The 25,568-nt window shown below is 41.6% G+C and overlaps 1 protein-coding gene across 1 annotated transcript in view; it reads left to right on the top strand.

Annotated features, from left to right (window-relative positions):
• RAI14 (retinoic acid induced 14) overlaps positions 1–25,275 on the top strand; it is a 91,754-nt gene extending 66,479 nt beyond the window's left edge. Inside the window, exons 4-18 of the mRNA XM_063295764.1 lie at positions 348–436; positions 2,248–2,312; positions 4,320–4,377; positions 6,654–6,724; positions 8,340–8,446; positions 10,486–10,664; positions 12,245–12,273; positions 14,441–14,530; positions 15,082–15,168; positions 16,690–16,747; positions 17,586–17,704; positions 18,899–20,437; positions 21,028–21,177; positions 22,383–22,448; positions 22,964–25,275. Coding sequence (XP_063151834.1) covers positions 348–436; positions 2,248–2,312; positions 4,320–4,377; positions 6,654–6,724; positions 8,340–8,446; positions 10,486–10,664; positions 12,245–12,273; positions 14,441–14,530; positions 15,082–15,168; positions 16,690–16,747; positions 17,586–17,704; positions 18,899–20,437; positions 21,028–21,177; positions 22,383–22,448; positions 22,964–23,065 — 2,809 coding nt within the window. The 3' untranslated portion in view covers positions 23,066–25,275. The remainder of the gene's footprint in view (positions 1–347; positions 437–2,247; positions 2,313–4,319; positions 4,378–6,653; positions 6,725–8,339; positions 8,447–10,485; positions 10,665–12,244; positions 12,274–14,440; positions 14,531–15,081; positions 15,169–16,689; positions 16,748–17,585; positions 17,705–18,898; positions 20,438–21,027; positions 21,178–22,382; positions 22,449–22,963) is intronic.
• The last annotated feature ends 293 nt before the right edge of the window (positions 25,276–25,568 follow it).

The following is a 25,568-nucleotide window of genomic DNA, read 5'->3' as shown; positions in this document are numbered from 1 at the left end:
AAGTAGTTGTACTAAGGATGTTTATGAAAGTCATCTGCTCTAAGCATGATCTTTTATAAGTGTCATTCTGATAAGTAGGTCAAACTGCGGCTGGGGAAACCTAGGTTCAAGTTCCTCCATGGCTGTGAATTGTGTTGGGTGACCCTGGGGTGTTCAATAATGTCTTGTAGCTTAATTTTCATCTTACTGTGAGCACATTTCCTTCAGTTCCTAGAATAAAAGTGGGAGGTACATATATTATTGAAGCAAACTCTTTCAAAGGCAGAGGTTGACTGTGATCCATCAAAACCCTTTTCTCGTCACTTATTATGGAACAGGCCAAAGACATTGTAATTGCTTTCTTTCAGCTTCCATCTTGCTGCCTCTAAAGGACATAGTGAATGTCTCAGGATTATGATTACACATGGTGCAGATGTAACAGCTCAGGATGGAACAGGTACTCAGCCTCTCTGACTTAATGTGAAGTGATATGATGCGTATGTGTCTGCATGGGCATGTTCTCCTTGGCATTCTTTGCTTTTGTGGTACAGAGCTACTGTAGAGGGAAGAGGGAATGGCCTTGAGGAACAGGAGGAAGAATCACTGCCAAGGCAACAGTCAGATAAAAGAAACCTGAGCCCAGGGCAGAACTGTTACCTACTTAAACATCTCAGACAGCCCTCTCCCAAGTTCACACAAAGATAGGAGGAGGCGGGGAGGCACATTCTGACTTGCAAGATTCTGTTACTATAACTTTACAATAATAGTAGTATTGGCCTACATGACTTTGGTTTCCTAGTCTGGTCTACCTTGAAGGGTCGACTTCTACCTTCTCTAGTATGGTGCCCTTGAGGTACATTGGACTACAGTTCCTATCATTTCCAGCCAGCCTGTCCCATGTGACTTAAATACATCTGAATCCCAAGTTAAGCAAGGCTGTGGATGTAGCTGAACTGACTTTTGGATGCTTGGCACCTACATATCGATGTATGAAGATAATTTCAGCATTCCCAAATCAGTGCTGCCCAGGTGTGTTGGACTACGGTTCACACTACAGTTGGTTGAACGTTTGAGTGGCAGCCAGCACTTCTGAAGAATACAGGAATGGAAAGGGTTGCATTACGCTAAACCATTCTGTTTTGTGCAAATATTTCTATCCTGATTAATAGCAGCTTTCCAGTAACTCAGGTTAGGCTCCCCAGTTGTCTTACCCAGAAATGCCATGAAGTGTATCCGGTTATTATTGCATCCTGTTCATGTGTTCTGCCACTGTATTGTGCTCTCTTGCCCCCTGTGTTTCGTTTTGTTTCGTTTTGTTTCGTTTTGTTTTGTTTCATTTTGTTTTGTTTGGGATGTACCATAACTTTCACGGCTTGGGGTTGGGTTACTTATGGGATCATCTCTCCCCAGTTGTTTCTACTGGTTCTGTTTGGTCTGGCAGGAGAGGTGTGGTCCAGGTCCTGTCTTGTAGGGAGTGTCATTTGGCAGGGCCAGAAAAAGAGCCTTTTCTTCTGTGGCACCTGCCCACACTCGGGAATATCATCTCTCCGGAGATTAGATTGGCCTCAACCCTGCAGGCCTTAAGGCCTTGAAGACTTGGTTCTGTGCTTGAGCCTGGGGCCCTGAATGTGTGATGGAACTCATCACCTGGTTGTGTTGACTGTATGATGTTTTTTGTGATTTCTTCTTGGCAGGCTGTGTGTTTTATGTGATGTTGTATGTGGCTTTATTATTTTTAATACTGTGAGCCATCAAGGGTCATGTAGTTGGGATGGACGGCCATATACATCTAATAAATAAATGAACTAAATGCAGCTTATGACCACTGTGACTGGAATCAACATATCTGTTAGCCAACCAACACTCTACAAATACTGAAATCTGAGTGGAAATTTTCTGCAGCCTAATAATAGCCTGCTCTTTGGTTTAAGTGCTTCAGAATCTCTGAAGCCTATCTCTTTATGACAGATACGTAGAGTTTTAAGCAGGCAAGGGCTTAAACCAAGTACAAAATGATGAAGCCAGATGCCTTTGGTTCTCCTTTAACTCTAACATGTACTTAACTTTGGAGGTAGGGAGAAGAATATTGGCACACGTGTGGATTATATTATATTTCATCAGCATGCTTAAGAGCTATCCATAAGGATTTTTTGAATCTAAAGAGGCACATGCCCACTTAGTACTTCAAGCTCACGAGTATGAATAATATTCATTTCATTTTAATACCTTTTTCAGTGGGACTGAAATAATTCTGAAATATTTACATAGGGCACAGCGCTTTGCATCTTGCAGCCAGGAATAGCCATGCTGACTGTGTCAAGAGGCTTCTTCAGGTGAGGTGCTTTATTCCCTCCCCCCCATACTTATGATTTCCTGATTAAATGTCAGCCTATGTTAACTTTCTCTCCACAAGTAGCTAATTAAAGGGATTTAAGAGTTTGCAGCAGGGTCCATCTTAAACACTGAACTGTTTTGAGACTAGGGCTGTGAAAGGAGATCTTTAGATTATACGGTTGTGTGCTGCTTTGCCTTGTACCACAATTAGTGGTGCCTCACTAAGATGCCTGCTCCACAATTTCTTCTTGCTCATATGATCTAGTGGGTACAGTTCAAATAAAATGGCATATAATTATGTGTACCAAGAGTGGTAAATTGTTGACCTTTAACATCTGATGAGAATGCTTTGATGTCAGGCTAGAGCAGTGTTTCTCAAGCTCAACAACTTTAAGAAGTGTGGACTTCAACATAGCTGGCTGGGGAATTCTGGGAGTTGAAGTCTACACCTCTTAAAGTTGCTGAGGTTGAGAAACACTGGGCTAAGGAGTAACAAGAGCTGCAGTTGCCTAAATAAATGGTTTGTTGTAGAAGGTGCTACATATGGTGCTTGTCCAGTTTGTTCACAACCACATCTGACAGCAGAGTTTAAGCAGTGAATCAAGCTCTTCATTTCTGTGTTTGGGAGGAAGACTCCTGTTGGCTGGATTCAGGTATAGACCCATGCAATTAGATGCTGGTACATCATTCTCCACTTTCCCCAAAACATTACACTACAGAATGAGATGGAGAGAAGGACAGTCTCTAAAAATCCAGTAGCATTGTCTCCTGTGACTGGAGCTCAATCCTCTGTCTAATTTTCTAATACCCACCCCTTTTTCTAATTCAGTAGGCTCACCATAGTCTTTAGTCAGCATTTTTGGCTAGGACTGGTATACAGGGGTTGTAAAACCACCTACAAAGTTCAGAACTTTGTGCTCAGAAGCTAAGCAGGCTTGAACTTAGTACTCAGATGGGAAATCAAGAAATTTCCAGTGCTGTAGGCCCAGTCCAATCTAAAAGCATGCTGGAATAAACCAATGGCAAAACACGACTGTATTGCTGCCAAGAATTCTCCATGCATGCGTCCATAAAGCCACCAGGAGTCAAGTTTGATTCAAAAGTGCAACCTCTATCCTGGAACCCCAACATCATCAGAAGAACTTTATCAAGATGAGACATCAAAGCTTCTACAAGCATCCAGTTACCACAGCGATAGCACTCCACTGCCCACAGTATTGTGAACCTATTTAGCCATAAACTGAGCCAAGTAGAAGAGTCCTGTCCTTTTGACCCAGTAAACTCACACAAAGTATACAACTCTGTGGGGACCTTGAAACTTTTTTTCCCCCCTTGAGACTTAAGGAATACTTTCAAGACAACCAGGAACCAGACATACAGTCATTGTCAATCCAGCACACCCTAAGACAAACACAACTCCAGATCACACCAAACTCCACATACAATAAAAAAAAAAATCATGGATGCTCCCAGATGGACACTGAATTGGATTTCTGCACAGCTAGAATATTAGGTTTTATGGACTCAGTACTTAGATTCGATGCCTCCACCACTCCCAGTTATATAAGAAACTCCATAGACTTCCTAAGAAAGCTGAAATCTGTGACAATACCATTTGTCCATTTATTTTTGTTTTGTTGGAAATCTAAATGGATTTTCAGTCAAAGATAGACCTCTATGTTTTATTAAACACTGGTAATATTTTAATATAATTGTTCACCTGTTTCTTGACATGTCCATTCTAAGTTTCAGCCAGTCAAAAGCAAATCGCCTCACCTCTTGTGTAAAACCAAGTGGTTTGGATGATCAAGTTTTCAAAATGGATTTGATCCCTCTCTAAAAACGTTCAGATTAATTTTGTCCTGAATATCTAGATAATTCTGGATAACTCTCAAAACTAATCTGATATTCTCACAAAAGCTTTTCTCCCATGCAGTATTGTAATCTGCTTTCAAAATCTCCTGTGCTTTGTATTTTACTAAAGCTTCTTTTCTCCCACTCTACAGTCCAAATGTCCTGCAGAGAACACAGATAGTTCGGGGAAAACAGCTTTACACTATGCAGGTATTACATAATCTTCTTGCTTCCACACATTAGCATAAATCTAATAATTTGAAGGGTGGGACTGAATTGACTACATCAGGTCACTAATTATTTTGATTGCTTTCATTATGTTCACGTAGTAAAGATATAGTTGAATAGGCTTTGCTTTGTAAATTTCCACAGGAAGCTGATATAGTCCTCGCTTACTGACTGTTCATTCAATGACCAAAGTTACGATGGCGCTAAAAAAATAACTTTACGGCTCATTTATGACCTTCGCAGTGTCCCTCAATTATGTGATTGCCATTACAGTAGTACACGTTTTGTGCCTGACCTGTGGTTCCCCCCACCCTTGCAGAGCAGATTGATTGGAGAGAAAGGGATTGCAAGAAAGTAAGCAAACAACTTACTTTGCTTCTGCGATCACTCCAGCAGCCCAAGGCTGGGAGCCGCAGGTGTGCTACGCAAACAGCTTGCAGTACTCTCTTGAAATCTCTTTCTCACCAATCCCTCTGCTCTGCGAGGGGGAATGCAAGCAATTTCTGTAGGCAATCTCTCCTTTGCCTGACCCTCCGCCTCCCCCCCCAGAGCAAAGAGATTAGAGAGGGATTTCAAGGGAGTACTGTAAGCTGTTTGCTCTTCTGCACATTGAAAGCAATACCATCACACCTTCAGGAAAGGGTCAGACAAAGGAGAGGTTGCCTACAGAAATCGCTTGCTTTTTCTCCCTCCCCCCTCCCCACTTGCAGAGCAGAGATTGGAGAGAAAGAGATTTCAAGAGAGTACTGTAAGCTGTTTTCATAGTGCTCCCACAGCTCCCAGCCCTGGGCTGCCGGTGCAATCGCATTGCTTTCATTGTGTACAAGACAGTAAGCAGGCCCTTGAGCATTCCAAAGGGTGGGGGAGTGGTTAGAAGGCAAACTAAAGCCAAAGGTGTGAAACTGAGTGGTCCTGTCTCTTTCCAGCTGGAAAGCACAATTACGGTCATGTGATTTCCCACTCAGCAACTGCTTTGCTTAGTGGCAGAGTTGCCAATCCCAATTTCTGAAGAAATTAGGGTAGTTAAGCGAGGACTACCTGTACTCTTCCTCCTTGCAAAGATTCTTGCTGGACTCTGGACAAATTACTTGAGGTTCTCTGGTGATCCTATAGAAGGGATGGGCAAGCGATTCTCACCCCTATTCCCTTTCTTCGCAGCCTCTGGAGCTCTTCAGAAATGCCCACTGGAATTCAGTGGCTAACCTCCAAGTAATAGCAGTGCCATTTTGGCTTTTTTGTTTGCTTGCTTTGGGCAAAATAGGTACTTTAGATAGACTTAATGCATCTGTTTTCTTGAATGCCTACCCATCTCACCCAGACATAAAGGAAAGAAACAGGCAAAACATTCTGCCCCCCTCCCCGTTCTGGGTATGTGACCACGTCCACACCTTGCTCCGTGTATCCTTTGGGCATGGATTGTAAACTGAGACAGCTCCTGGTTGCAGAAAGTTTCTGCTCAAGAATGATGAGGCGGTGAAACTTGTTTTGCACTTTCTCATCTGCTCCTCCAGAGTGGCATGTCTATTGGCTCAAAGGTCATACCATATATCAAGAGCCATACTTTTAAAATGGGCAAGATCAAGGCCGACTGTCGTAGGCTTCAGAAATGAGCGTCTCTTAAAACCTTAACACCTCCCCAAACACAAAAAACAAGGTTGAATTTTTGACCCCCCCCCCCACACTCTTGAGGTGTTCTAAGGCCACAAAAAGGTTGGTAGACCACATGAGGCCATCAGGGTATGTATGTTTACCACTGTACTACCCAGGTTTCACATTGCCCTCACATTTCTTGTACAGATCTAGCAAAAATTAAATCCTGATTTAAAGGTTTATCAAGGTTCTAGTCAGGCTGAAGACTATTTTTTAAACAATGAACTTTTTATCACTGAAAAGAATAACGAATATTGCTGTGCAACACCTTGGATATGAAGGCAAAAAGGTATTTTGAAATGTGGGCTATGTGGCTGCTTAAATCAGAGCCTGCTTCTACCTGGGATTATGCTGCAGCTGTGGATGGTAGTTGCACTGTCCTGAGAAAACTTGAGGTAGCTACATTAATGTGCTGCATGCTCTGAAGCACCCTTTTGACTTGAAGCCTGAAGCACTGCACAGCTCTAGCAATGAACAATGGTCTAGCCCATGAAAATCTAGGCTGTGATGAATATAGTTGCCTGGTACAGCTCCACACCAAAATGACCTTCTGAAAGGGCTTTAAAAAAAATCTTCTAAATTTGCAATTCTTTTTTCCGCTTCTTAAGCTGCCTGTGGCTGCCTTCAAATAACTCAGCTCCTGTGTGAACACAAGTGTCCAATTAACATCAAAGATGTGGTATGTAATCATGATCTCACTGGCAATTCTTGTACCCTGTTAAGCTTTTAAGTTCTTTCAGTTCATGGAATCTTACTTGAAACCTAGTCAGCTATTTCGTTTGGGGCTCCTTATTCTACTATTTTTAATAATTTTGCAGCTGATGAGCCAAAGAGGCATGTCCAGTTACAGATTCCCTCCACATGTCCCCACATAGATATTTATAACCACTCATTTCACTTTCAGATGCGCTGTTGTTAATGAGAAAGCATGCAGTAGAAAAAATGGCATCTGCTATATAAAGTATCAGCCAGCTTTTACTTTGGGATCTGTTTCTGCACCAGGATCACAAATTCAGAAGGCATAAATGAGAAAATTTTATCTAATTATCAGAAGGATAATGTTGGAACGGCTTCATAACTGTGAGGAGGCTTGATGCTGTACAACCAGCCAGCACTCATGGGTCACATTTATTTCCATTTGATGACTGCAGCCATTACAACCTCTTCATTTATGGGCGTTTCTGTTTCTTATTCCATGCCTGAGATATCTAACTCCATTAAGCTTCCTGGTTCAGGTTTACATTTTCTTACTTGCATGAATTGCATCTAAAGCAATTCATCCAACTCAGTTCAGAGAAAGAAGGCTGAAATTAGTTGCCAAGCAAAGGTGGTCTGTCAGTTCTTTCAAGGATATCTTTATGCATAAAGATCAACAGTGATGACAGTCTCACACAACTTCTCCTTTAGTTAAATCTTAACTCTTAATCCAGTAACTGGGTGGTGGTTTTGTTTAGTTTCAAGTTATCCACACCAGTCCCCTGAGCATGAGAGCAGCAGAAGTTGCTTGGAGGTTCTGCTTAGGTTCAGTAGACAGCACTTCGTCACTTGTCTGGTTTGAAGATAAGCAGGGACAGACCTGGTTAGTACTTGGATGGGAAACTACCAGATAATACCAGGCTAAAGATTAGACTATGAAGTAACCCCGCCGTCCCCCAAAATAACAGTAATTTGTGTAGTGCCTGGAATATTGACTGGGTGTTTCCATACATTACTATAGGATGGATAACAATCCTATAGCAATGGGTAGGATGGATTTTGTTACAAGGAAGGTATATAACATTTGTGTAGGAAAGGATACAGCTGGTGAAGATAAGATTTTAAAGGTATGGAGCTGTTTATCATGGCCAAGTTTTTCATTTTGCTCTGGGTTTTTTTACTGGAATTCTGTTTGGTTGGGTTTTTTTTTAAAGTAATCTATTTTAGGGGTTAGGCTACAGTTGTGATATACTCAAAATGGCAAAAAAAAAATATCCACATGCCATCTATTTTCTGCAATCACGAGGTGTTCTGGAGATAGCAAGTGAAGGGTTCTGGGCCACACGTGGCCCTAGGGCTGAAGGTTGCACATGCCATATCCAAGTAGGACCACTTCCACACTAGAGTTTTGGTAACTGATGCTGTGTGTAGAGTTTCTATACAGCTAGTTTCTGAATAAGGATTATATTCCCTTGTTTCCAGTTTCTGCATGTTTCCAGCTTCTGTAGTACACATCTTGTTATAAACGTGTTGAATTCTTTGAGTTCAGTTGAATAATCGATAGGGTTTAACTTTTTTTTTTCCAATGTTTTCTCCAGGATGGAAATACACCTTTCTTACTTGCAGTGCAAAACAGCCACCCTGAAGTATGCAAATACCTTCTGGAGCATGGGGCAGATGTCAACTCCAAGGACAGAAATGGAAGGTAGAATTAAACGGCACATTCCCCATCTTCTTCGGCAGTAACTAGGACTCTGTATTTTCATCAGAATTTTTTTTTCTAGAGAGGGATTGAAATCAAAAGACAAATAGTATACATCAGATTTTCATGAGACTCAACTTTCAGAGATAAATCCTGATTGCTTCCAAATATTTGCTGATGTCCTTAATCAGGAAGGAAGGAAGATCTTACTTTTCTTTGCTGTGAGAGACAGCAAAGTATTCTCTCAGTTCCCCTGTTGAAGCTTATCCTGAGGCTTACATGTAGTTAAACAACTTGGTTATATTTATTAGAGATGCATGAAGTAATACATCTTGTTTTATGTAAGACACAGCTTCCACAGTGAAATTCACAAGAAACATTTTATCATAGCCTATGTATGAGGAAATGTTTCAGCTTGTCATAGCCATCCATGTTCTTTTGCTATAGCTTCCACCATTAGAGGCCAAGTACCCAAAGGAACATAGTGCCAAAATCTATAGACAGAGGATAAAGGTGGTTAATTGCAGATAATCATGGCATATATAATCTCTTGACTTGGCATGCTTCTGGATACTGGTTGTTGAGACATGTTAATGGGAAGTGTTGGTTCTCACTTGCCCTCCTCTGGGCTTCTCAGAGGCATCTGGTTGGCCATTGTGGGATGAGAATGGTAGATAGACAAGACTTTGCCTGATTTAATGCCAAAATATGTTGTGAGATATTACATATGATTGGTATGGGATCCTGTCCTTCAGAGATATCTGGACCAGCTAGGCACTGATGTGGGTGTAAAATGGGCAGCCTTTCCCAAGCTAGATGTGTGGAACTACAGTTTCCATCAGCCCTACCCAGCATGTTTTAGGAATTGAGGCCCAACACATCAGGAGGGCTCCAAATTGGAAAAGGATTACATGAGGAAGGCAAGACTGGCATTGCACATTTTTAAGCTAAATAAATTCCAAGCAAAAGTCTCCTTCAGGTCGAACTGGTGACTTCATCCAAGTCATGTTCTTGGTAACAAAATGGAAATGTTTTGCCATGCTCTCCTTCTGAAAAACAGTTTATTTGCTTATTTTGGTTTCCCACTTTATCCTACAGCAGCCATTAAATTTCCTAGTGATCTCTCATCAAAGAATACAGGAAAATAATACAGTTTCAGCCTAAACATACTCTAGGCTGTACTGATACATTATGTTCACTTGTGGAACTATTTGAGGCTAGAGGTGGAACAGTTCTTCCCAATATGTAGAGCAGGCGGACAACCAGTTTACCCTCCCAAGCAAAACTAGTCCCCCAGTCTGGGTGAAAGTTCTGAGCCTCTCAGAATCAGCATAAGAAACTTCAGATGCTAAAATTGATATATTCTATGTACAGTTTGTAGGACTCATAGACACTGGTTGAGATTTAACTGGGATCCCTTTGTTCCATGGCTTACCATAAGAGGGGTATGATCTGGCAACCTGAACTACAGCCCTTTGTAGGCTGGACCTGCATTGGTCAGTGTTGCCTTTTAGAAATAGTTTTGTGGTCCTTAAATCTTGGCCGTGTAATAAGACCTTGGATCCTCAAACTGGTGCTTGATGTGCTGGCACTGCAATTTTCAGCATTTCCAGTCAGAGTGGACTTTCAGCAATGCAGTCTGGGAATTTTGGAGAGCACCAGACTGGAGAAGGTTACTGTCCAAAACATCTGCATTGCTCAGCATAGTCTTCAACTGTTAAAGTTTACTGATTCTATCCCAGATGTTTTGCCTCCTATTGCAGATCAAGCCTGGGTAATGCTAGAAATTTCATTATGTTCGATGCTTTCGTTGAGGGTACTCTAATGACAGCTGGAATAGAACTGCCATTATGTCACTGAAGGCACTCGCTGCTTTTATCATCCTGAGCATAGCTGGCTGTTCAGTATTGTGCAGTTGATTTAACCTGGTGGTGCTTGTCCTCTAAGGAAACAAATTATGCCTTGAAGTCACAACTCTGGCGCGGTATCTCCTTGCCACAGGCTCATGCGCCCTTCATGGTTAGTCTTCCTAATTTCTTTAGAACTGCTTTGATGCTGGCCTGTGAAGCTGGAAACCTGAGCATTGCGGAAATCCTGATCCGAAAAGGGGCAGATATAAATTTGGCAGATGCGCTTGGACACAATGCCCTGCATTACTCCATACTTTCTGAAAATACAGGAATTCAGAGTCTCCTTCAGTCCAAAATGGTTCAAGATGTTGGTATGTGTACGTTTCTTAAATACTTCCTAAAATATACATCTGAGGCCACACAGGTAGTCTTTGCTTACCAATGGTAATTGGGACCGGGAATTCCATCGCTAAGCGACACGGTCGTAAAATGCAACATCACATGACTGTGCTGACTTACGACAGCAGTTCCAGCAGTCCCAGTTGCCGTTGTTAAGCAAATCTCGGGGGGTTGCAGGGTCCCACAGTCATGTGATCACCATTTGTGACCTTCTGCCGGCTTCCCTATTGACTTTGCTTGTTAGAAGCCAGCAATGAAAGTCACAAATGGTGGTCGCATGACTGTGGGATGCTGCAATGTTGTCATTGTGAGCCAGTTACCGAGAACCTGGATCACAATCACGTGACTGTGAAGACACTGCGACAGCCACAACTACAAGGACCAGTCATAAGTACCTCTCGTTCAGCACCGTTGTAACTTCGAACAGTCGCTGAACAAGTGGTCATTCAGCGAGGACTACGTGTACAGCAAAATACTGCAGATTAGAGTGTTTCTTTTCAAGATTCCAGATGCTCCATTCTCCATTTCCATTTCATTCGGTTATGACTATCCTTGATTTTCTTCCCAGTTAACAGTCAAGATTTTATGTCTAGTGAGTGTGCTTTGCTATGCACCTTTCTTGCTTCTGCCCCCCCCCCCCGTGTGTGTGTGTGTGCTTGAGGGAAGTGGTTTAGACTGGGGAGTGCCAAAACTCAGTGTTTTCTCCATTGATCTTGATGGACTGCTTTCATTTTCAAAAAGCTTTTCAGCGTGAGCTAGAGAATTCCCTGTCCAGACAGTAAAATGGCTCATTCAACTTTTAATCTATCTGTCTCTTCCTCTCCTCCTCCCTTTTCTAATCCTTCTGGCCCATTCTTCCTCCTTCCTGTTGGAGAGCGGGTTTTCCCCCCCCAAACTCAATGTTTTGAATGCCTGATGGGCCATCTGAAGATGCGTCCTGTTACATTTTCTTTTTTGCACTGTTTTTTTTGAGGTCTGTACAAGTTGGCGTCTGCAGATAAACTTAAGCTGCTTTTCTAAAAAACTTGTTAGTCTGTCCGACAGAAGAAAGGGTGCTGACTCAGCCATCTTATATTTCTGCATAAATCTTGCTTCGTTGTGTACAGCGGAGTGATTACATGCCATGGAGTATGGAATGTGTCTAGCGTTATACTTGGATTGCTTCTTCATTCACACTCTCGCTGTGCGTAATGAAGTAGTCAAGCTTGGAAGTATAAGTATAGGTAGGATTATTTACATGTCTGGTATGAATTAAGGAAGTGATTCCAAACGGGTGTCCACGGGATGTAGTAAAAAAAAGTCGAGGAGGCAAACACAGCAATGCAGTTGAAGCTCCACCTGTTGTATATGTACATTGCTCCTTTGTAGCTGCCATCTTGACTTTTTTGACCATAACCTGTGGACACCCCTGACTCCAAATGTGTTCATTTGTACCTCAAGATATATTGAAATCAGGGCATTGACTCTAAAATAATGGTAAACGTAGGATCTGGGTTTACATTTGTTAAACAGATATCTCAAACAACTTAACTGCAGTCTTTCTTTTCTGCAGGTGCCAAGTCACCAGCCAAGCCAAAGCAGGTAAAAAAGAAAAAGACAGAAGATAGCTTGATAAAGATAAACATAGCATAAATACATGCCTAAGAATTAAAATCGTGATGGAAAATTAGTTTTGTAGAATTTTTAGGAATATATCCAACATGTGTATTGAACAGTTGTGTGAGTCTCCCATGTCTGTTTAAGACATTATCGTTTCCATCTCCCTTGTTTGTTTGTTTGTTTATTATTAAATTTCTCTGCCGCCCATCTCGTACACGACGACTCTGGGTGGCTTACAAAGAATAAAAATAATATAAAAGCATATAAATATAAATATCGAACATAAAATATAGAATTCAAAATGGGAAATAAGAACTTATCCTGGGACCCTCACGGGGCCAACCACCCCCATGAATAGCTGTTGCCCCTCCCATCCCAGGCCAGGTGGCATAACCATGTTTTTACTTCCTTTTGAAATGCCGGGAGAGGGGGGGCCTGTCTCACTCCAGGGTGTAGCTTGTTCCAGAGGGCGGGTGCCACGGCAGAGAAGGCCCTCCTCCTGGACTCTGCCAATCGGCAGTCCCTCATGGACGGGGTCCGTAGCATGCCCTCTCTGCCTGACCGGGTGGGATGGGTTGATGTAGCGGGGGTGAGGCGGTCCCTCAGGTAACCTGGCCCCATTGCCATGTAGGGCTTTAAAGGTGATAACCAACACCTTGAATTGGACCCAGAAGCAGACTGGCACCCAATGCAGCCCGCATAGTAGAGGTGTTATATGTGCCCTTCTAGGGACTCCTAAGACTGCTCACGCAACCACATTTTGCACCAGCTGTAGCTTCTGGATACGCTTTAAGGGTAGCCCCACGTAGAGCACATTGCAGTAGTCTGTGCAGGAGATGACAAGGGCATGAGTGACCGTTTGGATAGTCACGGGGACCAACATTTCATTTGAGGTGGAGCTTCCATACTGGGATGTCCTCTTAAAAAATATTGATTGCTATGGAATCGTGGCATGTGGGATCAGTAATGCCAGGATAAGACAACTTCCCTTTATATTATTTGCCTGATTAAAATCATCCATCAAAATTCTATTTGCTCACAGGGGTAATTACAGAGAAACCCCTACATTACCTAATGGGCAGATAGTTTCAAAGTGGGACAGTTTCACTGCGACAGCCAAAAGAAGCATTATATTCATCTCCCCTGTCTATACCTCTAATCATCTTCTGCAACTGGAAGATCCTGATTGTAGATTTTCCACACTGGGGATGTTTTGTGGAAGACTCAGGATATTTAGAAGGTGCCGTGTTAAAGAAGGCTGTGTCAACCCATTTGAACATTTTCAGACCTCCTTGTAGGAAGGTTGGAGAAACATGTTCTAATCTCCCTGCAGCCAAGCTGGAGGAAAAAGCAGAATGAGACTTTCATACTTGTTCACATAACATAATCTACTTGGCTTAATGGTGCTTAGGAACCATTTCAATGAAACAAGCCTACAATCCTGAAATAGCTGCTCAAGCTTTATTGGGTTGAGGGGACTTCTTTGGCCCATTGTAAGAAGTTGCAGGAAATGGTCCTGTTTCCTTTGGAAGTCATATACAGCTTCTAAACTAGGGTTGGTATTAATTACATCCAATTGGTTGCAGTTATGAACTACTGGTTTGCTGTGCTGAGTTCCTCTGTTCCTATTTTGTGGATTCCAACTGTAACAGAGAATTCAGAAGGCAGGCAGGCAGGCAGAGACAGAAGAAGGTGGTGGGTAATACTGGTGGTTTGACCTGGAGAATGTCCAGTTGTATATTTTGCAACAATAAGTTTAAAAGTGGAGTGCTCCAAAGGACTCAAAAAATGGCCCAGGAACAGGACTGAGAAGAAAAGTCTGTCTCTGTCTTTCTGTCCTGGGAAAGGCAAGGCAGGAATCAGAAGGTTTGACAGATGGCTTGAGGCTGTGAATAGCAGTGCCTCTGAAATCATGGCTCAGAGGATGGGGTGTGCCTTTATTGACTGCAGCGAAATGTACAGAGGCATGAATTTAAAAAGGAAGTGGGATGAGCTCATGCTTAAGCATGTGTCATATCCTCACAGCAGCGAGACAAGGCATGAATGTTTGTTTTTTAATGTCTTTGTACCTTTTTAAAGAATAACTTTTTAACACAGTCCTTACTAACAAACTAACAGACCTCCCTTTTCTGGCCTGTGAAACTTCCAGCATGATCAAGTCTCTAGATTAAGTTCAGAAAGAAGTGGAACTCCAAAAAAACGCAAAGCCCCTCCACCTCCTCCCATCAACCCTATCCAGGTAAACAGCCAAGTCCAGCTTGAACATGTTGCTATGTATAGAGAGGGAGGGGTGGTGGAGGAATGTCCCGTTGGGAATTGATCTGGTTAAATTTGCTTGGTGCAAATCCCCCCCCCTTTTTTTTTAAATATGTGAGTCTCATGTATCATGAGTGAATTCTCATAAGAATAGAAATAGGATGGCCTGTTGTTGGGGGAAAAATCACATATTAATTACCACTTTGCAGAGAGAGCTGCTGAGATGGGACAGGATCCTAAGTTTAGACTAGTGGAGCTTATAAGAGTGACCTCTGAGGCTGACAGGCTTGCCTTTTAAACATCAGCTGAAGGCTCTTGGACATGCATAAGCAGCTTCGCACATGGGAGCCCATAGCATTTTAACAAAAGTTTAATATTAAACTGAGTGGTTACTCAGGTGATTGTTTGACTGCATGCCTGCTGCCGGCAAACAATGAGGGCTGTGTAGTCCTGCTTATCTTGAACTAACAGAGAATGATGACTTCGACTAGCAAGAGGCAATTTGTGTCCTTAAAATGCATCCATCTCTTCCAGCTTGCTGATCGCTCTTCATCACATTCAACAACTTCAACCCCAGGGTCTGGGAAAGGCCAGCTCTTCTTTGCCCGACAGGGATCCAAGGTATATTCTTTCTTTTTTTCAGTCTTGCTGCTGATTAAATATGAACATTGTCCTGTTTGTAGGACAGCTTTCCCTACTGGGCTTTCCAGTTGTATTGGTTGCCCCCTAGGAATTCAGAGAGTTGCATGCTCAACATATTTGAGGGGCAACCTGATTGGGGAATGCTGTTGCAGAGAGTTGAGTGATGTGACATGATATTTAATTAGCTCAGGTTGGGCAGAAGATTTGCTCTTATGCAAAGGTGCAGGACAAAAATAGATAAAGCTGGAGAATTCCAGCTTCTTGTACTTTCTGAAATGTTACCTGCCCATGAGATTAAATAAGTCACTTGAAGCAACGATGGGAGGATAGTTGTGGAAGGATGGTCAGGATTGTGCCACATTGAATGGGCTAGAGGAATTTCCTTCCAATGTCAATTGTGATAAAACGTCCACTGCACAAATCCAAGTGCTGTGTTTCACACCATGTTGCTTGGCTAAGAACAAGGAACATCTCAGTGTTTTAATCAGTTGAGTTTTAAGATTACTTTTGGTTAACATATTTCTGAAAATAAAAATATTAAAGATGACCTTTTCTCTAAATAATTTTGCTTATTAAGCAGTGAATTTTACACTTCCTTCATTTTCTTGGGAAGACACTTCCCCTTGCCAATTTCTGTCATTATTTATTGAAAGCACTTTTATCCCAACTTTCTGTATCCAATATCCAAGGTGGCTTGTCAAAACCAGAACATGACAGCTCAAGTACACAAGGGCACACACACCCTTCACCTATGTAACACTAAAGCTACAAGAGCTTTATTGGCCACTACTTTGCTTCTAGGTCAAATTGGGGTGCTGGTTGTCATCTTTAAAGCTCTGAATGGCTCAGGACCTGGGTAAGAACCAATAAGATCTAGTAAGGAGGGTCCTCTTTGAGTCTCACCTCTGCAGAGTGTTAGCATCAGGGGCCACCAGGATTTATCTTTTGCACTGCTGCCCCCCTCCTTTGGAACTGTGCTCCCCCCAAAGTCAGACTAGCACCGACCCTGCTAAGCACCTGCTAAACCTCTGTGGCCTGACTATTTTGGAAGGTTTAGGAGTGATAGAATGGTGACTCTCCATCCCGTAGTAGGTGATTGGTTGTTAGCTGAGAATTGTTCTTCAGCACGATGAAAAATGTGAAAGTTATTGTTGCAAGTATTGTTTGTTTTGAATCAAGTTACAGGTATTGTCTTAATCTTTATCGAATTGGAATGTAAGCTGCTTAGAGTCATCTGCGATTGAAGTGGTACATAAGCGTAAATAAATGAAACCAGCAACTAAATTATAGTGAACAGTTTATGATATGCAGACAGGTATAGATGTAATCAGCCAAACATCTGCCACTTAATCAGTTATTACTGAAAGATGGTTTTAAAGTTAGGGTTGTTTGTTCAAAGGAGCGTTCCACTTGAACAGTATTTGAGTTTATTGTTGAGTAGTTCGGCAGGACTGGATTCTTGTTTTTAAGCAGTCATGGTTTATATTTGTCTTTCCGCAGGAAGATACCAGTGCAATTCAGTCTGAGTGCAAAGATGGGATGAGTGATAGCACAGCAGGTAAGATGCAGGAAAGGCGTGAGGATGATTATCTCCGTCTCTCCCTATGGTAAACATCATGCAGTATGGCTATAGTAGAATTAGAGTTTGCTACTTCTCTGCAAAAAGGTACTGTTTGTGTCAAGCATCCACAGCAGTGTTGACTCATTTCGTCTCAACATCTCCATGAAAGGAGATTCCATGATTTGCCCCTATATTTTATTGCTTTAAGTTGGCTTGGTTCTGGGACTCCCATGTTTGAATCCCTAAATGTCACTGATTCTGCCCTCCCAACCAAGCTCACAGGACTGTTGAACACTTGAGTTTTTAGAAGAAATAGAAGGGTCCTGGGACAAAAACCTAAAATCGTTTTGATTTTAATTCATTTACTTTAAACAGATTAAATGCAGTTAATAAGATCACTCCCCGTGCATTCATAATTTCTTCCTTCTTCATAATTATGTTACAATTTGGCACAATTTGGCACCAGATTTTGGAGGAGTCCCAATCTAGCACACCCACTCCTATTTAGCTGCAAATCCACAGGTACTCTTTGTTTTTACCTGAGTCTGTTTGTTCTAGAATTTTTCGGTACTGAAAGTGTTTCAAAGGTGTTCACAGATTTCCAGATTCGCACAGTTCAGTAAAATACCTTCCAGAAGCCATAGCTGCCAGTCGGTTACCCTAAGTCAGGTTTCCATGTGGCTTTGCCAGAATTGGCTAGCTAGTAAAAGATAATTGTCTATTTTCATGTTGCCGGTTTGCTAAATGGAAGTTATCTGAGAGTTGTAGCAGCACTCAAAGTTCAGATCATAAATGTACTTATTTTTTCTTGTTTCTTCCCTTTTCTTTTTTAAAGGTGCTGATAGCTTCTTGGATGTAAGTTCAGAAACAGATCGGCAAGATTTGCTTCTGTTGTTGCAGGGAAGGGTTGCTTCTTTGACACTACAAAATAAGAAATTGCAAGAAAAACTTCAGGTATGTGTTCAAGAATAGCTTCTAGCACAAAACAGAAATGGTGTCTTTTTACAAAGGATGTAACTGCTGCAGGGAAAAAAATATTAAACTGAAACCTGAAGTGAGACTGAGATACAAAATGGGCCTGTGCTGCAGATTCAGATTGGAAATTTCTGGCCCACCGGTTGGTCCATGCAACAAATGGAAGCCAAAGCAGAGTTCCTCTAGTAACGCCCCCACTCCCTCCCTGGCAGTGTGAACCACAGTTGTGGCTTATTTGCATGTACGGTTTATATCACACTTTTCCTTCAGGAGCTGGAGGTGGCTTGGATGAGGATCTCCTTTCATTTTGTCCTTCCAACAACAAGGGCTGAGAATGTGTCTGGCCCAAAGCCATTCAGTGGGTTTCCATGGCTGAGGTTGGGCCTGGACTTGGACCTCTCCACTCCTAGTCCAACACCTTCGCTACTACCCCACACTGGTGCAGCTCTGCCATTGTCTGTGCAACTGCAGGTGGAGAGCAAATGTGTTCTTACTTGCTCCTGCAGAGAGGAAGCATTTTTTCTCCATGAAGCAGTAGCTTGAAGACCATTATTTTCTGCCTGGCCCTGCAAAGACAAAAGCCTTTTACCCTGCCAGGCCAAGCAGGAAGCAACAGCTCTCCCCCCTTTAGCCATGTGGAGATAAGTGCTCCATGCAAGACCCAGTGGGGGAACTGGTCCTCCGCTTTGTCATCTACAGACTGTTTCCTTTCCGTGCAGCAGCAGACCTGTTGCTTCTCCCTACTCCTTCACGGAGTAACATTGGTGTGTTTGTGTCTTGGGGTATGTGGCTGACCCTTACTAAAAGCCCACCCTGGCATCACCTGGAACACATTCAATTCCCCACCCCCTATTCTGTGTCCTCATATCTGTGGTTTATGCAGTCAGTATCATCTTCAGTATTCTGAATCCAGAAATACAATCCAGACTGCATTGGAAATGGGAACTCTTGGGAACAGCCCCACCATAACATCATCCTCCTGGAAGAATTGGAGTGGTGGAGGGAGAGGTTTGCTGGCTGAATGGAAATCACATGCTGGCCATTACTTTGATCAGTAATGATCAAAGAGGGGAGAAAAATGTAGTTCCTTGTCTTCTTGATGGGGAAGGAATTCATTGGATTCCATTAGAATTAAACATAACTGTTGAATACTGCCATCTGCTGTATCTGCAGGCAAGAACCCTCAAAACCGAAGATACAGATGCCATAGTGGATTCTTTTTGTTCCACCCACACGGAGTTTGATCCTTTGACTAACAGGCTAAGTGAGGGTTCGGCAGTGGCAGCCGAGGAGATAAGCACATCTTCCCTAAATCTGGCACAGGCTCAGGAAGAAGCAAGCCCTAATGAATTAAAAATTAAGCAGCTACAAGAAAGCTTGGAGGAAGTGCAGAAGAGACTAGATAGTTCAGAAGCAAAGAGGCTGAACTTGGAGTCACAGCTTCAGTCTGGTGTGCTGGAGGAGGCTCACTTGTTAAACAGCTCCGAAATTTCAGAGAATGGCTCTGACCTCAATCAGAAACTAGACAAAACCCAAATCAAAGATGAAGAGTCAATGAAAGAGATGCTTCATGTCCAAAGACAAATGAAACCAGGTCTGGCAACTTCAGAAAGCAAAGAGGCTGACCTGCAGGAGCTCAGGACAACCTGCGAGGAGGTTGAGCTGCTGAAGGAAGAGCTGAGGAAAGCTCAAGAAGTTGATGAGAAGCTGAAGGTGAGGGTGAAGGAGCTAGAGATAAAGCTGGAAGAAAGGGAGAGAAATGCAGCTGGTATAATGTCTGTGGAGGAATGCGAGGAAATGAAAAATTCTTATTGCTCAGTTATTGAAAATATCAACCAAGAGAAGGCATTGCTGATTGAGAAGTATAAGGAAGGACAGGAGGAAATCAAAAAGCTCCAAGACAGACTGAAGGCTCAGAGGGAATCAGGGCACAGTGATGAAGCTGAAGAGGTGAAGGATGCAAAGAACCAAATGATAAACGAACTCAGTAGGCAGGTCAGTGAACTTTCCCAAATGTACAAAGAAGCCCAGGCAGAACTTGAAGATTGCAGGAAGAAAAGCATCCCAGAAGACCTGAGTTCAGGATACATACCTCTGGAGGAATATGAGAAGCTAATGGAGGCCACCATCGTGCAGAGAGAGCAAGCTGAACATGCTTTGTTGGAAATGAAGACACAGTATGCAAAAGTGTCAAGTGAAGTGACACAGCTCCAAAACCTGCTTGACACGCAGTCGAAGAATTCTGTCTCCATCACAGAACATCTCCAGATGGTTAGTGCTCTCCAGACCTCAGTGAAGCAAATGGAAGAAGAAATAAATGAGCTCAAAGAGCAGATTCTTCATAAGGAGAGTGAAGTGCAGCGTCTGCAGAAGGAGTTGTTAGAAGAAGAAGCTGCAGTGTGTGAAGCCATGGTGCCCAGAGTACTGTATGAAGAGCTTCGGTCTTCTTCAGAAAATGAAGTCAACTCCTTGTCATCCACACTGAAGGATTTGATGAAAGAGCGGGAGACCTTGTCTGCCGATCTTGCACAGTTGAGGAAGGAGATCTCACACGTGAAGGGGGAGAAGGAGAATCTCCAAGCTCTTCTCCAAGCCAAGGAAGAGGAGATCAAAGGACTACTTCATCAATATCATAAGTCTCAAGAAGAACTCCTTGAAATGAAAAAAGCTGCTGAGAGTGCCTTAAAAATGGATGAAGACAAAGATAAAAAGGTTAGTAGTTCTTACATCCCTATCAGGAATGGCTGGGTTTCCCATGGTCCAAATGTGCCTCTGAAGCGGGTTCATTCATGGATTAATTAGAAGATTACTTGGACATATTTGAAACAAGAGTTACTGTGCTAGGTTCTTTGCTGTCATTGGAGAATCCTGGGCTAGACTGGATTCCTTTGGTTTTTTTCTTTTACCTGTAACAGAATTTTGGTGTAAATGCAGAAATGGTTTCTTATGCTCCAAGATGGTTATGTACAGTAGCTTGAGAACCAATGTGTGCCTAGAGTTGGGGCAAAATTTGAACCAAAAATATTTCACAAACTTGAAATATTCATGGTTCAAATTTTAATTGTTTAGAACTAAACTCATGATTAAAAATTAGTTTGGCCACTGCAGTGTAAACCAGCAGGTTGAACAGTATATAGTCACTGATTGCATTATTATTAGACGTTGCATCTGCATCAAGTAGATGATGGTGGCAAAGGCTGTTCTCCCTCCTCTAAAGCAGATCTCACTGGTGCCAGGACTTAACCGTTCTTTAATGTACTCCGGAATAATGAAGCTTTTTCCTTTTTCTATCTCATAACCAGATATCAGACATGTCTAAGGAAGTTACCAAGTTAAAGGAAGCATTGAACAGTCTTTCCCAGCTGTCTTACTCAACTGGTACACCCAAACGGCAAAGTCAGCAGCTGGAGCAGTTGCAGCAGCAAGTGAAGCAGTTACAAAACCAACTGGCTGTAAGTTTATAGCTTCCTTACCTACAATTGCTAATTTTTGTAGTTGGAGATCAAGAGCTTCCTTGAGATTAAACTGGGTGTAGAAACACCCTCTGAGATCAGGGAATCAGAGCAACAGTCTCGGTGAGGTATGTAGCCTTGGTTTGTGCACTGATGTTTTCTTAATTAGGGGGTAATGACAGATCTTTTCCCTTCCACCGTGCCAGATCTCGCTGACAAGAAAAATATGTTTTTTGGTTCTTTCAAATCAGTGTGGGAGCCTGCCTGTAGAATTGTAGGATTTCTACATTTCTGAGATGTCAAACCAGCTAGAGCAGCATAACGTTAAGTCTGAATGCCCTATGGGCCAGGTTGTTACCTCTGCTGATCGTTCTTTGTACCAATGCCAGGTTTTGTAAGGCTCGCATAAGAGTGAGTAGCGGTTTCCAGAATATTCTGAGGTTGAGTGGTCATCAGCTGCTTTAGGACGAAGGCATTTGCCCTGGTTCAGCCAAATGAACTATGTTTTCAATTTGGAAGTTGGCAGCGTGGAGCTAAAGAGAATCAGAACACCCGTCAAAACCCCTGAGAAGTGCCAGTCTTGCTGATCTCAGTTAAGATATTTGGCAAAGAACATCAGAACCTCATGAGATTTCAATGTTTTTTCCTTCCTTTCTTACGCCCAGAAGAGGTTACTGGGTCCCCTTGTTTTCATTGATTATAGTTTTCTTCTCCAACGATGGACTCATGCCTGCTCTCCAAAGGCACGTGTGGTTGAGGAGAAATATATGTGCCATTTAAAAGCCAATATGAGTATTGGAAAGGTGAAACATACCTGTAATGATGTAGAACAGCTTTAACTAGACAGTGCCCCTTGAATAGGAACCTTTCATTTTGAAAAATGGAACGGGGGGCTTTCCTTTTCCTCTTGATCTTCCTCCCCAGAGGTTTATCCTCTTACCCAAACCAGAAATCTGTTTTCTGTTTTGCATGCCCAAGTCTGGAATTCTTTCCCCTGTGGGCTGGACAGGGGAGAAGCGAGGAAATATCTGGGATGGCGGGGCACAACTGTGCCCTTGGATTGCCATCACCAATGTATATGTTGTAGATTATGGCTTGAACGAATTACTATCACATTCTGTTTTACATTATGTTGGTTGAAAGCTACATCAGAGTTCCTTTACAATGCTAGTGCATACTTGTTGATTGATTATCTTTCTTTACAGGAAACCAAGAAGCAACATCAGGAGATAGTTTCTGTTTACAGAACTCACCTGCTTTACGCTGTGCAGGTGAGAGGCTCTTTCCTTCAATTCTCCTTGAATTTCTTTCAAGGCTATCACCTGGTTAAAGAAATCAGTGGCTTATATTTGTGTGCTACTGCTAAAACAATACCTGATGCAGGGATATGCTTCAGCAAGACCCATTGTACATAACCATTGTATGAGAATGAATGCCTCCTCTGAGTTGGTCTGGCCAAATCATTGTAAATGAGGGGTAGTTCTAATTTGACTAAAGAAATATCTGTAATCATTTTAATGGGAATGATTGAGTAAGGGTTGCCATCCCAACTTGTTATTTGCTAACAAAGGAGAACATTTTAGCAAACATAGCAGAGTGAGGGATGCTTATAGTTTGGAGCGTGATTGATTATTGTAATATAAAATGAATACTTGTTTTATTATTACAATAATTTGTAATATTACAAGACCATATATTATAAGACATTAATTAAGAATTTGGCTTAATGGTTTTTGCTCAAATGTTGCTAATATTATTTCCCTATTCTGCTTTCCCCCCTCTCTAGGGCCAGATGGATGAAGACGTCCAGAAAGTGCTTAAACAGATTTTAACAATGTGTAAAAATCCATCACAAAAAAAAGGTGAAACTGTTTTTGTGGATCCTTGATGGTGCTGCTGCAGAATTTGATATTATTAATGAGTTGTCCTGTCTTTCTTCACTCCAGTCATATGTCCAGTGTGCTATTTTTGCACCTTGGACACAAATGCAGAATTCTCCAGAGATTGCAGTTTACTATAAATCAGGGATGATCAACATCTGACCTTCAGTATTAGGATGTGGTTCTGTGTTTCCTTGGATTATGATGAGTTGAGGCAAACTTTCACCATGAAATGCATTTTGGTTGTGAGCAGCTGCACCATTTGAAGTTGGAGGCAGAAATTAATTGTTTGGTTCCTGGTTATGTTAAATGGATAAAATTACCTTCTTTATATCTTTAGGCCTTCAGATGCCAGTATAACCTAGAAGCAACTTATTAATGGTAAGGAAGACAACTTCATCTTGTTGAGTAAAGCCAGCTGCAGTGTTTCCTTTTTATTTATCAAGTAATTTATGGACTGTGAGAGCACCAGATTTGTCATATGTATTAAATAGGTGACATAAAATATAGCCATGTACTAAAGCAAGTAAATACTTCTGAAAACAGCTAATTGCTAAAACCTCAGTTTCATTGTCAAGCAGGAAATCAAACTATCTATGCAAATGTTTGCAGTTCTATTGGAAATAGAACTTACAAGAGGGAAAACGGTATTCCAAATTGTAAGCAAGGGATCTGAATGAATTCATGATGTTTACAGTGAGTTATCTTACCTCACAGTTCCAAACCTCACTTTTGTAATAAAAAAAAAAAAAAAATCTCTATGATATATTTTTACTGGCCCTCAAATTTAGAAAAGTCTTTATAATGAAAGTTGTTTGCTATGTAATACATTTTTCTTTTTTTGCAATAGACTTTAATAACAATTTAAGCAATTGCCTTCTTGGTGTTTTTCCCTTAATCCCACTCTGTAATGAAATCAGTGGAAGTAGTCCACCCTCTCTAGAAAACTTGTGTTGAAATAGAACTGTCATGTATCCCAAACTGTGTTGTTGTTTTCTTTTCCAAAATGCTGTAAAAATTAAAGCAGAGAAAACCCTGTTTCCCAGAACTGTTTGTCTCATTAAATATATATAATATAGGAATGATCCTACAAATTGTGATGGTGCCTAAAAAATCATTTGGCTGCTAAATTTTAGCAGAAATAAGTAATTGTAATAGAAACACAGGATGATGATAGCAACTTGGATAATGATGATGATGACTAGTAGTATTAGAATATCATTTTGAGACAGCAGGAAGGGATATGTGTTTCTGTTTTATCTTCTGTTTTAAGGACATGTTCATACTGTTAATTGGTTTCTGGAATCCGTTTCAAACCAGTGTGGCCAAATTTCAAACTAGTCTGAGCTTGACAAGAGCGTCAGTTATTTTGTGGAAGAATATCACATAAATACAGGATTCCCAGTATTCAGCTGATGCATGCTGTAATTTTCAGAGAAACTGTTTAAATCAATTTACACTTCTAGTGTAAACATGGTATTTTCAGGAGCACTCTTATATTTCAGAAACTGATGGTGGATGCCACCTTTGAGAACTAAGAGAGCATTGATTAAAGTCTTTAAGTAGCATTGGAAAATGAGCAAGTGTATTATTCCAGCTGTCCTTGGGTTGAAAAAAATATCCCAAATCTAAACAATTTATATTTTCCCTAAAGCAAAAACCATTTTGTGTCTTTGGTTTATGGGATGATTTAATCATAAAGCAGCCTCCTACAGAGATCCCCAGTGCTCTGTAATAAGTGGCAAGTAATGGTTCAGTGCCCCTGGGCGACTAAATTCACTAGGCACTTACGTAGTTCTCCCATCATCTTCTTCCTATTTCGTTTTTTGTGCAATAACCAGAATTCTGAACTCCTGGATCTTTTTCTTCTTTCTCGTTCTCTCTTTTGTCTTTCTCTGTGTTTGAATAATTTGGGACAATATTTCTTAATTCAACACTTCTTTTTAATGCTTCAAAGATGTGGGAAAATGTTGCAGCATTTACCAGCCAACCAAACAAAAAATGACAACTCTAACATAGGCCAATAAATGCTGCCAGGTGTAAAACTTGAGGAACTGTTTTGTAGGTTTGCCTAACACACACTTTTATTTTGTCTTGTTAAATGTATTTATTATGATTATTCTTGTGGAGACATTGGAAATTGTATACTATAGCATAGTAACGGTCCTTTGTACATTTACAGAAGTTTCCTTATTCAGAAAATAAAAAGTTTTTTTTCCCATCCGTCTTCATTTTTAGATCTTTTGTGTAATGCTTTATGTTAAGATACTGCAGAAGAACCAAGGGGGGAAGCTTCCTCAAGGAACACGTGGAGATATTAAGATGATTTGCAAAGGCCCCAATGTCCTTAATCCACAACCTGGTTTCTGCTGCCAACACAACTGATAGGGCTTAGTTTGGTGGCAGGATTGATTAGGGAAAGATCAAAGGTTCTTTGAGTCAGCCTTGGCTCCTGATGACTTCATAGACACATCCATGTAGTTTCCTTGACTGTGATGCAGAAGGGCTGAG

The sequence above is a fragment of the Candoia aspera genome, chromosome 2 (assembly GCF_035149785.1).
Source record: "Candoia aspera isolate rCanAsp1 chromosome 2, rCanAsp1.hap2, whole genome shotgun sequence".
In the NCBI taxonomy this organism is placed as follows: Eukaryota; Metazoa; Chordata; class Lepidosauria; order Squamata; family Boidae; genus Candoia; species Candoia aspera.
This window is presented reverse-complemented; position numbering and strand designations above follow the sequence as displayed.